The sequence below is a fragment of the Plectropomus leopardus genome, chromosome 12, assembly GCF_008729295.1.
Source record: "Plectropomus leopardus isolate mb chromosome 12, YSFRI_Pleo_2.0, whole genome shotgun sequence".
Classification (NCBI taxonomy): Eukaryota; Metazoa; Chordata; class Actinopteri; order Perciformes; family Serranidae; genus Plectropomus; species Plectropomus leopardus.
This window is the reverse complement of record NC_056474.1, coordinates 20,495,281-20,513,571: the sequence shown is the minus strand read 5'-3', so window position 1 is coordinate 20,513,571 and position 18,291 is coordinate 20,495,281. Positions and strand designations below refer to the sequence as shown.

The following is an 18,291-nucleotide window of genomic DNA, read 5'->3' as shown; positions in this document are numbered from 1 at the left end:
AGCATGTCAAAAAAATGGCCGAAACGCCATTGTATAAATGTCTCTTTCTGTGACATTTAGCAGGTGAAGCCCGTTGATGTTTGAGGCCCATGGGCCTGTCCCCAGTTGAATCATCTAGTAATTTATGGCTATGCATAAGCACTGTTGGTTCTTGGCATCCCTCTCAGCTGCTCTATATAGATGATGAAATTGAACTGTGGTAACAGAATAAATATTGCCCTTAATTTCATTTTATATTAAAAAAATAACATGGAGAAAGCAGGCAGAGGTAAAAACAGAAAACCAATTTTAATGAAGTTTGACACAATATATGAAATATCATAGTTTCTGTTGTAACCACAGCTATACATCAACTGAACGTTATGTAACATCATATATTATTGTCTGATCAATTGACACTGATAATGACGTGGGCACTAAAGTATTTTACAGAAGGCAATTCTACGAATATCAAATCATCACTTAACGACAAGACATCACAAATGAAAATATATACATATAAAAAAGATGAAACTATCATCTACCGTACAAAATATGTTACAACATATTTAAGCTATCAAATGTGTAGCATTTTTTTCTCAACAATTGTTGATATGTGTGTAAAAGGCTTCCGCATGTTTCTGTGATTGAGACCAAAAGCAAAATATGAGGCACAGTTATCAAAGACAAGGCAATACAAGTCCAACATTATGGAAACATATCGACCTTGCTTGGCCTTCCAGTTGTTGATTAAATGATATTGTGTATAATTTCTTAAAGCGTGTCTCACAAAGAATAACCCACCCTTGCTCATTTTCCACAGTATCTTTGTATAACAGACTGCAGTTTACTTTGAATCTATTGATGGTAAATAAAACAAATGATACGTTGAGACATTAAGTGACGCAGCTACAACATTGTAATATAAGCACCCGTTTTTAGGAAGTGAAGGCAGTGATGAAGACAGTAAGGCCCTTAATGAGATACAACATGCACACAACATGCACACTACAGCTTAAGTCAATAAGCTGATTTGTAAAACTACAACAAAAAAAATAAATCTCCAAATATTTTGATATTTGATATTTTGATTATTCACCAAGATAATGACTTGTTAACTTTTGTGTACAAAATAAAATAAATAAAAATAAATGTCACCTTTGGGGAGACGTGATCTGCAGTTATTTATAAGCAAAAATAACCAAAATTCCCTGCTTTTATGCTTCCCAAATGTGAACAGTATCCTATGAGGTTTAACAGAATATATTTGGGTTTTGGATAAAATTTGAAGATGTCAGTTTGGGCTCTGGGAAACTTAAAAAAATCCTTTTTTGACCTCTGTCAGACATTTTATAGACCAGCAAAACTAATCATCAAATGAATCTGTTACAAAAATAATCATTAGATGTGGCCCTCTTACACACACATATCTAAACAAGGCTATAAGGAGGACTGAAAATAACAGCTGTCATGGAAACAGACATCTTACAGACTTACATTATATGCTGTATGTATTAATTAACAACAAAACTGTATTACTCAGTATTAATTGCAAAAGCAATCTAGTGCTACTGTCTACATATGAATGTGTATTTTCTTGCACTTAACAGGTTTAAGCCTTGCTGAACGTTATGGTATATAAGAAAAAGAGGGAAAACTATTTCATAAAGGTGTTCCTGACATTTGGAGCAGATTGGGAAGCACAGCTAAAGTAGAAAAGAGTCAGTAGTGATAAACTGAGCAGTGACTGCTCAGGCTGCACTATATAAATCATGTAAACTAAAGGTTGCTACGAGCAAAGCTCTCTGTTCATGTGTTGCATTTCTTCTGCAGAGCAGCTCAGCAGGATTCAGAGTACTGAGAGGGGAGGCCACTACTGAGAAGACCAAAAAGAAATCCGATCACTTTGGTCTACTTTTAATCTAGACACAAACATGCAGATACCTACACACACGTCCCTCTCATTCTGAGTGTTGTTTTACAATCTCAACTTTGCAACCAGCGGGTCTCTTTCGCTCAGCAGTCAAAAAAATTTAAAAAAATTAATATAAAAGAAGGGGAGGAAAAAGAGCCCAGGCAAGGACAAAACCTTTCCATATGGTCACATGTTCACAATCTGCCAAAATCACACCTCATTCCTTTTTAACACTGAAGATTTTATCATACAAGACCACATATTTGGCTATTATTGTCTCTGAAGTCACCTGTGCGCAACACTTGCCTGTGCATGTTCTCACAGAGTGAATGTAGGTCATGTGCTTCAAAACAAGGACACTGAGAGGGCCCCATACTCTCTAATGTCACTCAGGTGCCAAATGTTATCGAGGTCGTTCACCCATGACTACAGGACACTTTAAGATTGCTATGATAGACTTAAATCATACATTAGCTGTAGGTTTTCTGGCATAGTAACAGTCCTATTGTCACTAACTCAGTTTGACAGAGTGTTTGTACCCTTGGCTACATGTGCACGTGCGCACGCACACACACACACACACACACACACACACACACACACACACACACACACACACACACACATAATTACACTTTCATAAAATGGTAACTGAGCTTTGGAGACAAAAGCATATTGTAATACATCTTGATCATCATCATCTGCAATACATCCACTCAGAATGAAGGGACCATAAATAAAACACTTCATTAAATTAAAAAAAACATTAAATAAAAGTACGAATTTCATTCCAGTCTTTTGATTCTGATTAAACAGAATAAAACATTTTGTCTGTTTTGAGTGGATATTCTTTCACGCCAACAGCTTAGCTTCCACCTGTAACTCTTTTTGCTTACCGCACCCATGAAGGAAAGTCCGGCAGGAACCCTGGTGACCATCTTGGCGACGATGGAACCAGTTGGAGTTCAGTGAAGTGTAAAGCTGGCACAGTCTATCATCTGGATTGTTCCCATTGTTTGGTTGAGACTACTGCTACTGGTGCACTTTGCTCCTGGAGTTATTGTAGGACATGGACAGCGTTGGTGTGCTTGGAATGAGGGTGGGGGAGCCGATCTCGGGCGGGTATGGCTGCAGGCCCATTTGCTTGTTGTCGCGCAGCTTGCGGACAACGATGCGGCAGAAGTCTTCATTGTGTCGGTGACAGTTGTCCAGGAGTTCGCGCACCTTGGCGGTGCGTGTGGTCTGGGTCTTAACCAGCTCGTAGTCCTCTCTCATCAGCAGTGTTTGGGCCAGTAGGGCATCCAGGCTCTGATTCAGACAGGCCTCTGTCATCTGGGCGACGATCTCCTCACGCTTTGATGCGATCCACTGGGCCATTGGGCCTTGTGAGGGAGGGGAGTGCCGCAGTGGAGGAGAGTAATCTGCTGTAAGGCACAAGAGAGTAGAGTGATTCAGACTTTTGTGGTGAATTTTGGTAAAACAATTTTAAAAAGCATGTAAAGGTTAAGTACAGTGTTTTTCACCCTGGATCATATTTTTCCATGTTTTTGTGGGAAGTGGGAACAACAATTTCTTTTTCCATCCAGTTCATGAATGAGCGAGAGGTACATTACAGTATCATTGTAGCAGCGAAACGTGCTGAAGTGTAACCACTCGAGGACTGTTCGCACTGTCAGTGTTAGTCCTCTTAAAGTGCTTGATTTTGCCACTGATAGGCTCAGATTGCTGTTACAAGAGTATGACACAATTGCAAGGATCCCTACAGAAATAGACCTTTTGTTAAATAGTAAGATCCTTTTTGAATAACCAGAAACAGCCCAAAATCATTATAGCCTTACCCAACAGACTCCATTCAAATACACAATATTTTTTTCAACGCAAACAAATAATTATTTGAAGTCAGTAGATACAAAATAAAACTAACGCACGCCATTTCGGTTCGTCTAGCCACTGTTACAACAATTACCGACATCCAGTTAGAGGTGGAAATATGCTGGCTCTATACATGCTACAATTACTGTTTACCTGAATGGAGTCTGGTGGGTTTGACTGTGGCAACTCTGTTTCTAGTTCAATAAAAAGGATCTTGATCTTTAACAAAAAAGGCCTATCTCTGTAACGATTCCTTCCATAATGTTGGCAGACTTGTATAATAATCTGAGCCTGTCAATGGCAAAAAAAGCACTTTTAGTGGATGTTAAGTGACTCAAATGCCCTGTTGGTTTCACTGCAGCCTGTTTCACAGCTGCTGACTGCAGTGGTTTTGCTCAGTACTGAACCAATTTAAAAAAATGTTTTTCCCAATAGACACAAAAACATAGGACAAATAGGGTCCACCCATTTTTTTATTTCATCCACTATGCTTTCACAGCTTATACCTTGTTGCTGAGGCTGAGGCACAAGGGTGAGGTTATCCAGCCGTGTCTCATATTCACTGACAGGCAAACCTGGTTTGACAGGTATGTTCAAATCATTCATGGGCCTGGCACTCTGGTAGCCATTCAGATTGTTAACTGCGCAGGGGTCCTTCAAAGACTCAGGAGGCTCCAGAGTATGAGCTAAAAACGATGACGGGAGCCCATCTACATCAGAAAAAGAAGAAGATGAAGTGTGATGTACCCATGAAACAAACAAAGCTTATTTGTAAACATATTTTTACATAAAACCTGATGTGTAGTACTGTGAGATTGTTTTAAAGCATCTCAGTAATGATGCCTATACATAAAATGTCATTCCTAATGTAATTACCTTTAGAAGGTGCAGCATTGCTGCTGGTAAGGACGCCTGGTAAAGATATGTCCGTGTCCTGGGAGGAACAAGAGCCTGAGCCTGAGGTTGAGCTCTCCTGTGGCAGAACACTGATATTTAACTTACATTTCCCCACACAAACATTAAAGACTTTACAAAAAAAATGGACAGGGACAAGTATCACAAATTACATTTCAAACACAAAATTTTCCATTTTTTTTCACTTATTCCATAAAAGGCAATATTCCTACAAAGCTGTTTATATGGCTAATGAAAATAAATAATGCTAAAATAATATTCCTGTTCAAGCAACTATGCGTACTCCAATCAAAGTGCCCTAACATGTCATTTACCAGGTCAAAATATGGAAAAGTGGAACGGCTGGTGCAGCTTGTGCCATTTTTTCAAGTTTTCCAATGGTGGAAGACTTGTTCCACCGTGTAAACACAGCCTATCATTCCCCCAAACACCTTCTTATAGAGGTCGGTGTTGCAATATTTGTGCATCTCCAAAAACATGTTGATATTTAAGTTTTTAATAATTTTTAAAAGTATAGGCATGTGTTTCAGCCCCACAGTCTTGCAAACTGATGGCAAGCTGGTTTGTGTACAATGCATCCATGACATCGCACAGAGCTGCCCCTAAACAGGCAAGAGGCCCTGTGCAACAAACTGTCCCAATTTAGATGCATATTCTGAATGTGCATATACATGTTCAACGAACGCTCCTAACACCTGAATAATACCGGTATATTCCACATGTCTTAACTGAAAAATGCTTCATTCAGAAAGAGGCCTAATTCAGAAAATCCAAACAGAATATGCTGTTTACATGACTCTTATCAGATTTAGAGTACGGTAATATTCTGAATGAGACTGAGATGTTAGTGTGCGTGTAAATGTCACTTAATACTAGATGTTTCGACTACTGACCGGCCACGGGCTGGGCCTGTCCTTCAGTATGTTCAGGGATCCCTCCTCACTCCTCTTCTCGCTCCCTGACTGGGCTGAGCAACAACCTGACCTGTGCCTCAACTGTGGAGGAACAAGGAAGAAGACGGGAATGAATGAAACAATGTGCTCAATAATACGCATGTGCCAAATTCAATAAAATCCGCTTTAAACTCGAATAAGACACTACTGTTAATTATTTACCTCACTAGTTCCTGGTAGAAGTTTTGCTTCCTTTCAGTGTTGCTGCATATCTGAATATGAAATCTAACTACTAAATGCAGCTTGTTATGTTTCCCAGTAAAAAAAAAAAAAAAGGTGACTATTTATTGAAGGTAACATAATTAAAAACACAAGATTAGAATGTTCCATTACTCCCAAAATGATCGACCCAAAATGATAGCACTACACAATAACACACAATACACAATAACTCTTTCTTTGGAACTGCAATTGTTTCCTTTTCTTCCACTTTATCAGAAAACCACACTCAGCCTTGACCTAACTTGAACAAAGATCGGACTCACATGTACACACACACACACACACACACACACACGCGCGCGCGCGCACACACACACACACACACACACACACACACACACACACACACACACACACACACACACATACACACATGCACACATACACACATACACACATGCACACAAACATACATACACACCCCAACCAGAAAAGAGGAAGGATATGTTGAGGGGAAATTAGGAAGTAAAATGTTTGAGCCCTCATTCTCTATTAGTCACAGCGTCATTCAAACTGTCCAGTATTACACAGTTCAATATTCAGCATTAGCTTGCAGCTATTCCTGAACAGGGGAATTCCTTCATTCATATACACCCTCAGTCTATATTAACTCAATACTATCTGTGATAGAAAAACAAACAAAACTTTACGTGAAGTGACAATTATGTTTTTTAATTGTCATTATTCCAAAGAAAACAAACTGACAAGATGTGTGTTTTGTTTTACATACTTAAGTTCTGCTTCACTCTCAGAGCTACACACATCACACACAGCTGGTCACCAAACTGCTGTGGGACAATAAAAGGGAACACCGACAGAATAGGCGGAACTGCTTCCCGAAACTGTGAGTTGGTTCATTATTTAAGTGAAGCAACTTCTTTAACAGAGGGTTTGTTATTGTTCCATTCCATTAGCAAATGCAAGAAGTTATTTCTCAACATACTGTATATTTGGGCCGCAACTAACAATTATGTTTGTTACTGATTATTCTGTAGATTATTTTCTCAAATAATCAATTGATCCTTTGGTCTACAAAACATTCGAAAACAGTGAGAAAAGCCTCACAGTATCCTTGCACCTAAAGCGGCTTAACCAAAAGGTCTTGTTTTGTGCAACCAACATTTCCAAATGTAAAAATACTGAATTGACTATGACATAACACCAAGGAAAGTCGCAAATCTTCACATTTGACAAATTGGAAATGTCACATTTTTGCTTAAAAATGACATGATTAACTTATTATCAAAATAGTTGCCAATTAATTTTCTGCTGATCAAGTAATTGATCCCTCTGAGGCAAACCGTGTTTTGTGAAAATGGGCTTTATAAATAAAATTGACTTGACTTGACTTAATCTTTGCAGCTCTAATGTACACTTTACACTTTATTTTAGGTTCTAGTAACTTGTGACAAGTACCTGCTGTCTTTTCTACCCTTAAATGGATTTATAAGTGGTTAAGGAAAATGAATGAATAAAGTCACATTACAACTGACTTAGCACCCTTTTGGAGTATAAAGCCTGTTCTTCTCAGCAGCACAACACAATACTGGTGCCCCTATTCTGTTTGTCATTTCTCACTGTCCCCATTTCTATATTCATCACTTAAGATAGACAGAAATGTGAGGAACAGCCTACGAAGTACCAACAATGAAACACTACCTCCCCAGTTTGAGTCCGACTGGGGGCTTGTGTCGCATTTCATTCCCCAACTTTCTCATCCTTCATTCCCCCTCCCACCTCCAATGTCTTCCCTCTCTTATATGAGCAGAAAAGCCAAAAACACCTAAAGTTCCCCTCCAGACATGTTTAAAGTGTGTGAAAATAATCATACTAATAATGATATTTAGTTTAACATGGTTTTCTAAACATAAAAAGCTCTTAAAAGGGGCTGGGAGCTGCTCTCACCTTTCTCCATAATTGAGAAATTCTGGGTCTGCCCTCTGTAGCAGGTTTCCCTTTCACTTTTCTCAAGGTTGACCGGTGAAAAAGTAGTGCCCATCAAAATGGCTAGTGTTAGCGTTACAGGAAACATCAGAGAGATTCAGCCATGTATGTTTGATCTTCAGTCAGACACAGATGAAGAGTCTGATGCACGCCGAAATGTGCACTAGTAGACGTATCAAAATGGGAAGAGTACTTAGCATCTTTTATTTTAGTTTTTTGTTGTTTTTTTTTGTTTGTTAGCTTATTAGCTTTTATGCAAACTGGCAGTGGGGCACACAGCTAGTGTTTATGAAACATATAATAATATCTGCTGCAATGGGGATTTTGGTAGATATTGGAAGGAAGCTTCAGGGTCAGTTTACATCCAAAAACTTCACACTCTACCATGTTTGCTGTCAAAACTTTCACTATACTAATGCTAACTCTGCTCTATGTGCTAGAGGTGTCAGGCTTCTTTGCCGGTGTTGTGCCCATGTCTCTTCCCCTGTTAATATGTGTGTCCGGTAGTGGACACCACTATTTTTGTATTGGTGACGTACCTAATCTAGTTTTCCCAGCGTATGTTTGAATCTCAGACGAACAGACATTGCAATCTTTGGTAGAGAAATATGAAAACTTGACAAAAAAGTTTTGAAAAAAAAGTGACAAACTTTGCACAGAAACAAGTCAGTATCATTATTGTCAGATATTTTAAGGGACATAAACACAACAATAACACATTTTTAGTGGTGGGGGAGTTAAAAAAAAAAAAAAAAAGAACTATGAGAAGACTCCTGACTAACCTTTGACCTCTTGATTTCCAACACGGCCTCCAGGAAGTCAATTTCAATAACACAATAACACATTTTTAGTGGTGGGGGAGTTAAAAAAAAAAAAAGAACTACGAGAAGACTCCTGACTAACCTTTGACCTCTTGATTTCCAACACGGCCTCCAGGAAGTCAATTTCGTCAAACTTCCTCACCATGGGCTCCAGCTCTATCAAACACTCTGAAATGGCAGCAAACACATCACATTTTTGCTTTATATCACACTGCCACATCCAGACAACAATGCAAACATTTTTCGCTTTTCTTTTTCACTCTAGCTTTTTTTTCCCAACCACAGCTGCCAGTGTGGTCACAGACTTGCCAACGTGCACTGCTGATTGTAGTGCACATTTGGTTTTTAAGGTACTTTCCTGTGCAGACAAAAAAGCTTTATGGGAATTTAAACACTTAGTACCAACTTAACTGTTTCACCAACATTCTCAGTTTAACGGTTTCAGTGTCACAGATAAACGAATACTTTCATTTCTTCTTACAAAGTGGTAAGAAACCATGTGTTACCATGTGACTCTGCAGTTTTTGCGTGGGAGTGTCACTGAGGGAAAGAAGACAAGGTGCACCACGTTTTTTTTGTCCTGCAACTTGCCAAAAAATGTTGCCTGTAAGCAGTTCTGAAGGAAGTATTCAGATCTTTTATTATAGTAAAATAACTAATACCAAACAGTTAAATACTCTGTTTCACTTGCATTGAAAATGTTTTTTGAGGTAAAATAAGTGTTATCAGGAACATGAACTGTATTAAAAGTAAAAGTACCCAATACAGAAAAAGAAAACACCCCAAAAACTCAACATTTTCAGAAAAATCAAGTCAGAAAACGACTAATGTTGATCAAAAACAGTTTGTGATTAATTTTCATGTAGGTCTATTAATTAATCAGTTAATCATTTCAGCTCTAATATAAACGTTGGATAGTTTAATTTTTAACAAAACATCATATTTTATGAACTCTTCTTATGTTTTTCAAATCAACCATACCATATACCATATACTTTACAAATCTTAATTTGTAAAGTATATGGTAACTAAAGTTTTCAGATAAATGTAGAGAAGTAAAAAGCACAATATTTCTGTCTGATATTTAATAGAGTAAAAGTATAAAGTGTCAAAAAAGGAAAAAAAACTACAAGTACCTCAAATTTGCACTTAAGTACAGTACTTAAGTAAACGTACTAAGTAACATTCCACCACTGTTCGTAAGTAATGAATGTGGTTGTTTTATTGTTTACAATTTCTTTAAATGCCTGAAAGGAAAACAACACAAAGTTTGTATAATGTGTCCAACAAAAACAGCAGAGAACGTTTCAATAGTGCAACAGGAAGCTGACACTTAGTCACTGCTTTGTCAGGGTGAGATTCAGCAGTGACTAGGGGGAATTATCTGCGACTCAGTGTAAAAAAGCAATGTCACCTCAGCATGTGAAACAGGTCAAACTGGTACAAGAGTGGAATCTTTTGAGAGAGAGGAATTTGTCCAAAATGAATTGCAGCAGTTCAGAGTAAGCTTACTGAGGAAGGAAGGTCTTTCGTCAGGGTTAGAGGTCCAGCCACTGGTCATCAAACTGATGAGTGTGTCTCTGCTGGGGATGTCGGCAGACAGACTTTCTAGACTGATGTCGGGACGCATCCCACGTAGAACACTGAACATGATCTGCATGGGGTTGGTCACCTCTGATCACACAAACGCACAGATCAGTGATTAGTCTGCCTCCACCATGAAAGTTCACTAAACAGAACGAGAGAGTGACATAACAAAAAAACAAAAAAAAACAGGAGGGCAATGTAATAAAAAATGTGTTACCTTCAAATGGAATCTGCCTGGACAGCACCTCCCACATGATGATGGCGTAGCTATATAGTAAACATACAGGAGAGAGACTCTTACTGTTAGGGAAGTTAGAGTTACATCATTCTTCAGACCTGAGGGACTTTACGACAAGCTGACAAGAGAGACTACTTTGAGGAAGAGAAATGACTGACTGACCTGTTGCAGCAATCCAAAACTATTGCACAATATCTTTATAGAGACTGCATCAGCCGCAGAGGAAAATGGATTTCTTATACTTTTTAAAATATATAACTGTAGTATAACAATATAATAGTCAACACTCCCTTTTTGACAGATTCCTGAAAGGAGAACATTTGCCAAGTATGACTGTCAAATTTAATCTGCTGCACTGCTCTGTATTGGTATGCGAGCAATCCATCCTCATGCTGGGAAACACTGTCACACCTTCCCAGTCAAAAAAAAATTACTTCCTTATAATGCTGATCATGCTTAACAAATATCTACTCCCCCAAAGTGTAAATAGAATTACCACCTCGATACTATATTTTTAGGCCATATCTACATGATATATATATCTTAATATGTTTAAATCTACTCAAAAGTTCTTCATTAACGTTAGGACTGGGAGACAGAATCAAACATTGCAATGTTTTTAACCAAATACCATCTCTAATGCGACAATATTGTAGGGATGACTGTTGGTACTTTCACAAAATATTGATACAATGAAATTTTTGATCAATAATCATCAGTAATCAGTAACATGATGAATAACTGGGTAAAGACAAGTTTTAGAACAATCACAACAATCTGGTAAAGTCAGTTAAATTGCATAATTATACTGTAATGCAGTCTTTAAAACCAGGAAAAGAAAATACTTTGTCATATCACGATGTAACGACATCCAAAACCTACAGCAATATAAAGTCTCATATATCTTGATAACGATATTATATCTTTATATTGCCCAGCACTAGTAGAAAATGCTTCAAAGAGTGATGTTGCTTCAAAGGACCTACAAATTCTAAGACTTGGATTTGACGAAATTACCTCTGTGTGTTTTTGAGATACTATGTTCACAAGAAAGCGACAAACAGAATCACAGTGACCTTTGACCCTAAACCATTAATTTCTAATAATTTATTGTTGGAGAAATTTAAAGTTGATGTTTGTGCCAAATTTGAGGAAATTCCTTCAAGGCGTTCTTGGCATATCATGTTCACAATAATGAGTCTCATTGGATTGATGGATGGATGGATGCGCAGACAAACGAAAAAACATGATGCCTTAATATGTGGATTTGAGCACTGCCGACCACAGTTTTTGTTGGTGAGGAGGCATAAAAACTGTGCAATGAAGTCATCAAGAGCTCATCCATTCCTGCGTTATGTCCCAAGACTGAACTCTTGCCTTAGATACTAAAACTATACACAGATTAACGTGGAACAAACTCGATTATCCAACTTATTTTTATTGACTAGTTACTGAGGTTTGGAGTCTTACCTGTACATGTCGTGTTTCACATCGGCACGGCGGCTCTTTGATGGTTCGTACTTCTCAGGGGGCATGTAGATCACTGTGCCCCCCATCTCTGTGGGCTTGGACCCTGAGCCTTTACTGACGGATAGTTGCCGCCATTTTGAGAGGCCAAAGTCTGCAATCTAGACAGAACAATAGCAGAACATGAGCATTAATTGAAAAGTCTGAATATGTTTTCCTTTTATCTATTTTGATAAGCTTTTCTTTTGGCAATTAAAGAAGAAAGATTGGGGCTACAAGAACATTAGATATGTTATAGGAGAATCATCCTGTAAATTATAGTGGAAGCTAATATGACATTGTATATTAGCACTTGCTTTGGAAGTAGTATTTTTTCTACAAGGTAGTGGACTGAAATACTGAAAAAAAGCTCAGATTATTATGAGTGTCTGACAACATTTTGGAAATGATCCCTATAGAGATAAACCTTTTTGTTATTCAAAAGCTAAAATTACTGTTTATTTACTATTTTTTAAATTTTGCTTGAAAACAACAATCACAGAGATTTAAAATAGTTTGACTGTGAGTCAATATGGGAATTTACTGATCATGTGACAACTGTGAGATCATCTTCACAACAAACAAACACAAACACACACACACACACACACACACACACACACACACACACAGTGATTACAAAAATGAAGTCAGCAACACCAATTATTGCTGACACACATACCTTAACATGAAATTCACCATCCAAAAGTATGTTCTGAGTCTTAAGGTCATGATGTAAGAGGGGTGGGTTCATGTTGTGGAGGAAGTTAACGCCCAGGGCAATCTCATATAGGATTCTCAGTCGCAAAGGCCAGGCGAGCCCGGGGTACATGTCCTTCTGTAGGCAGAGATAACAGACCAGGTATTAAAATGTAAATAAAGTTGCCAGTAGGGCATGTTTAAGTGCAGAAGGATAAGAAAATGTTCTAGCATTGTAAGAGCAACAATCCAAACAGAGAGAAAATTTACTACAAGTGGAAATTTCCCTCGACTATATTAGTCTGCTTTTCTCTTCCTTCCTCTGCTTGTTTCAAAGTCTTGTCAGCAACTGTGAACATTTCCAAGTTTCACTTTTGCTTGCAGTCCCACAGGCATAAGTCTCATGATAGCATACCGGCACATGATGAGTGACACATAAAAGAGGTAGAGCTAGAGTGAGAGAGCTCGTCAAAAACAACAGAGATTCTTTCACCTCTGCTGTTTTGGCAACAAAAGTGCAGAAACAAGAAGTGTGGAACATTTAAGATGCTCTCTTTATTTGTGGCTGTCATTTACTTTGTTTTGATTTGATTTTTGAACTGTGTTTTGAACATGTTAAATTGAAAATAAAGAAATGGTTATACAAGTAAGCGGACAGTCCGTGTATCATCTGTTCATTCGATTATTCAATTCTGCCTGGCAAACTAAATAACAAAAAACGAGTGAGAATGTCCTTCATTTGTTTTTCTGTATAAACCAAATATTGAAAAAAGATGATTCTTTTCTCATTATCTGCTTGATAAAAAACAAAGAGCAATGTAAATTTGACTTGTTATTTTGTTATTGTTCCCTCATTATTTGATTTCTTGTTTCTCTGACTGCTTGAAACGAGAAATCAAATCAGCTCTCTTCAGTCCAGTTTCATACTGGCTCTCATTTCCTGAGTGAAAGAAGGAAACAATACACATGCCTCATAGCCATGGAAAGCTTCTTTCATTTCAATCCTTAATCCAACTTAATTCTTGGATTATGACATTTGAACTAGATCATTTTCTGAATGAACAACTCTCTGTAAAATTACTTGATGACATATAGCTACCTCGTGGAGCAACAAGTCCAGAGAGCCATTGCTCATAAACTCGGTGACTATGCAGAAGAACTCGGGCTCGTTGCAGATCCCAAAGATCTGGATGATGTAGTTGAACCTGGCTTTGTGGAGCACCTCGGCCTCCTTCAGCAGGCAGTTCCTCTCTCTGAAACACAGCCAGTGACACAGAGTCAGTCTTCACTGTCACGCAAAGTGATAAAAATGCCAAAACAGTGATGACATTTACAGTGTTGTGGGTGTGCACAGAGTTCCGAGAAGCACGTCAAAGGAATGAATCTCGAAGCTGTCTGTGTTCAGGGCTTGGCAATATGGTTGAATTCATTATCACAATATCAAACTGGATACATCAAAGGTTAACTGTGGTATGATGAAGCTGGAGGGTTTGGTGATAGCGAGTTCAGGGATCTTTCTGTTTACACAAAAAAGGATCTTACTCATTAACAAAAAGGTCTATGTCTGTAGGGATCCTATAGACAATATTTTCAGACACTTATGACAATAATAAGAGCCTGTCAATGACAAAAACAAACACTTTTACCGGACATAATTTGACTGCTTATGCTCAGAGTAGTAATAATGCAGCCTGTTTGGCTGCTGCCAGCTGCAGCACTCTCGCTCAGTACTGGACCAAATTAAAAAATAGATGTACCCATTAGTCACAGACAAAAAAAAAAACCACACAAAAAATAGGGTCTAAGTTTACAAACATATGTATCCCCTTTAAGATATTGATTCATATCATGATATAGCAAATGTATGAGAATTGTGTGTAAAATTCCCACTTTTATGTGTTATATGATGCTTAAGTCTTTATATGTGACACACAAAAAAACACATTTTAGCTAATTTTGTTGGTTTTTTAGTACAGGTTGCTCAGAATCATTAACTTACAGAAATGTAATATCACAAAATGATGTAGCTGCAATTCAGCAAACAATAATATAGAGTTATTTTCCACCCTGCGATGCCATCACATTACACAAGCTAATAAGGGATTTACTACACTCAAAAAAAAAATCCCCAGACAAAAAATTTGTGCAGCTAAGCTTTGAATACTTGGATATGAGTATGTTTCTCTTGAACCTTTACTGCATGAAGGAATAGTGACAGTAGCATCCAGAGAAAAACCTGGCAGCTGGTCCAAAGAAAAAGCAATGACACAACACCTGACACCCAACAATAGAACCCCTGAAAGTCTGTCCGAATAGTATCGGCTTATTTTGTATGTTGGCTGATACATAAGAAATATGAAGTGAAATACATGTTTAACACCACACATCGAAATTGGGTCTCCACTGCATATTTTGGCCCACCAGAGAACTGACATGTTTTTTTAAACAACCTGCAATTCGTTTACTACCAAATTTAAGAAATACTTAATAATAAAAATGTTTAACTGTACAGTAAAACATTCTATGTCCACCCTTTTTTCTATTTTTTTCCCTCATTTGTCTTTTTTTCTATTTTCTTTTCATGTGGATAAATTCCGTGTGTTTTACATACCTTTTTTTTCAATACATAATATACGCAAGCTTAGTCATACTTAAGCTGAAATGTTGTGTATGTCTTTTGTATTTCTCTTAAAACTATTAAATAAAAGGTATTAAAAAAATAATAAAAATGTTATTCTTATTTTATGCACATATCATTTTTAGACTCTCAAATATCAACATGACCCTTAAAAATCCAATACAGATGGCCTGTGTTGTTCTACAAGAAGAATTATGGCCATTAAAGTAGACACAGTCCGCTCAAAATAAAATGTACCCTAAAACAACATTATATACATTATTCTACAGCACTGTGGAATTCGCTGCCCAGAGACATCACATCTAACATCAAGAACTAAATTACCTTTAAAAGCTTAAAGAGAAATATCTTGCCAGACAACAAGATCAACACCAATTGCATGTGCTTATTCTACTTAATGTTAATGTGCTTTTTTTAAATCCTTAAAGTTTTTCGCGAATTTATATTTCTTCCATAAATGTATCTGTTTTCCTTCATCCATTTGTCTGCTTAGCCATGAATTACTCTGTTTAGTCTGCTTGCCATACTACTGCCTTATTATCACTTGATGTCTCTAGGCGTTTTCTTTGTTGTTTTGTTAACTTGTACTGCTTACAATACTATTATATATTTCTTTTCATTTAGGTATTAGTCTAGCATTCAGATAATTTCATGTCCTCATATCTGGACTCGTATTTTTTGTCTGTACCATTTTTATATCTTAAGTTTTCTGTACTTTTATTTAATGCTTCTGGTGTATTACAATGTGCCCCCAAAATCACGTTTTTATATGTGGATCTGAGCAAGTTTTTTTTGCCTGAGCTGAAGGAGGAGTGATAATGTCATCCAAACACAAATGCTGCAGGTAATAAAAGCAATGCCTGACACACTGTGGATACTGTACCTACAACATTTAATTAACCCTTTAACCCGGGCAAATTGGTTTAATTTCTTTAGAAAATATGGAGAGAAGGTCAATGAGTAACTTAATATATGTCCCAAAAATGAGCTGGGAACTCCTGATTTTTACTACATATATATATATATATTTATATATATATAGTTTGTGGGATATTTCTTGCCAAATTGCTCGGGCCTTTTCCCCCATGAAAGACATCAAACCAGTTCACTCAGGTTTGAAAGGGTGAGAGGCGTCCGAATGCAGCTCGAGAAAAAATGGTGTCGATACAGTCTTATAGGTTTAAAAGTGACACTAATTAAAGTCTAGATACTCTGATCTCTACCTTAGACAGTTGTCTGTGACTGCACAGTCGGCAGATCATAACTTTTCTGTAGAAAATTCACTGGAATAACACGTTATTCATTTATCTTTAAATTTGCGTCATCCACAGACAGTGCATATGGCCTAAAGCTTTACATTAGGTGATCACATCGACACAGGGTACCTTTCTCCAACAGGACAGTCGAGTTTGAGGCACTTGATAGCCACAGTGGTCCTCCAGTCGGAGTGCTGTGCCTTGAACACGGTGCCGAAGCCCCCTCTGCTCAGGTAGTACAGGTCGGTCAGCTTCTGGTAGGGGATCACCGGTAAGGTGCTGGTCAGACTGCCAATGTTCATACAACCCATAGCCGCGTACGGCTCCATAGCACTTTGTGAGCCTTTTACGGAAAGTCTCTGAGCATTTATCATCCACCGAAAGCAGAACTGCCCCCTTCGGTAATCGCAATGTGGAAGAGCTCTCCCATCTACACGCATGCCATAATGTCGCTGACTGCTAGCAAGCTAAGCTAATGTGGCGGAGAATAAGGAGGATAAACCGTTCACCCGTTTGGCGACGAAAAAACGGCGAGCACCCAACGATTAAAATTCAATGTGTACGCTTTCACTTGCTCGTTTATTCATGTTATGCTGCCAGACTGCCTCTAACCAGCTGTCATAGTCAAAGAGAAACTACAACGGCGAGCTGCCGAGCGCCGCTGTCATTTAAGGCAGGTGGGTTTGTTGTTGCTAATGACGACACGCTTCCGGGTTCCTGCGTGAGACGTTCAGGGACACACGTTTCAGGAGATTCAGACAGATGACCTGGATTTTGTTTTATTTTGGGACTGATTGTACAAGTCTCTGAGCACACACAGGTTTGCAAAGAGAAACTGCAGATATAGGCAAGCCCAAATGTGGCCATGGGGTGTTTGAATTACTACACATTCAGACTTCAGTTACGTTCCCTGAGCTTGAGCTAAACTGTTCACGTCGTTTTTTTAAACATGCTGGAATTTCCCAAACATGGGGCTTTCCAGTACAACTGTTGGCGGTACCATGTGTGAATACATATCAACGTTTAAAAAAAATAAAATAAAATAAAACATAAAGAGACAGTACAGTCTTACATCTCCAAATCTATTTAGCAAATCAAACAATTTAAAATAAAATAAAAACAAAATAAATTTAAAAAAATACATTGAAGTGTAAATGTACATTGAAAGGTCCAGTATGGATGATTTAGGAGTATTTATTTGCAGGAATTTAATATATTTCTAATAATATAATTTTAAAAAAGTTGGAGTAGCTTTAGTGTGTGTTTTCATATTTCTACCATTTTTCACTTGTTCTCCACTACATTTCCTAAATATAAATAGTTTAACTCATTTCTATGTATTAGAGTGAATGGATCTTAAAGTACATAATCTGAGATTAAACAGTTTTTATAGTAAACATGAAATGGTATATTACTTATATGTGTCAAAAAGAAAAAATGAAAGATTTACAGCTTTTCCTCAGGATTTTTTCAAAAACATCTTTCCACTGGAATGTACAGGGGAGTGTCTTCTAATTTTACAATCAGCCTATAATGTCATGTTGCTGTATTATGTTCACAGAATAATCATCTCAGGAGGTTTTAAACACACTGAGGACAAACTGAGGATATTATGAGACATAATGATGAATACAATACAAAATATATATACAATTTGTTTTAAAACATCAACATATTCATTGATATGAACCACGATTGATCTAACCAATCATGACAAATATATGATCATATTTTTATGTTGAAAAA

General features: G+C 37.5%; 1 protein-coding gene across 2 annotated transcripts; it reads right to left on the bottom strand.

Annotated features, from left to right (window-relative positions):
* Positions 1-2,173: 2,173 nt before the first annotated feature.
* LOC121951391 (receptor-interacting serine/threonine-protein kinase 2-like) lies at positions 2,174-17,225 on the bottom strand. 2 transcript variants are annotated; one of them, XM_042497690.1, is made up of 11 exons: positions 16,675-17,225; positions 13,751-13,904; positions 12,635-12,790; positions 11,917-12,074; positions 10,426-10,475; positions 10,134-10,295; positions 8,704-8,789; positions 5,575-5,676; positions 4,643-4,739; positions 4,273-4,476; positions 2,174-3,318 (listed from the first exon to the last, which is right to left on the bottom strand). In XM_042497690.1, exons 1-11 carry the CDS (start codon positions 16,983-16,985, stop codon positions 2,927-2,929), a joined length of 1,872 nt encoding a protein of 623 aa, XP_042353624.1. In that variant the 5' UTR covers positions 16,986-17,225; the 3' UTR covers positions 2,174-2,926. The 2 variants fall into 2 exon arrangements, with proteins under 2 accessions (XP_042353624.1, XP_042353626.1); XM_042497692.1 differs by having other exon boundaries at positions 2,174-3,315.
* Between the last annotated feature and the right edge of the window lie 1,066 nt (positions 17,226-18,291).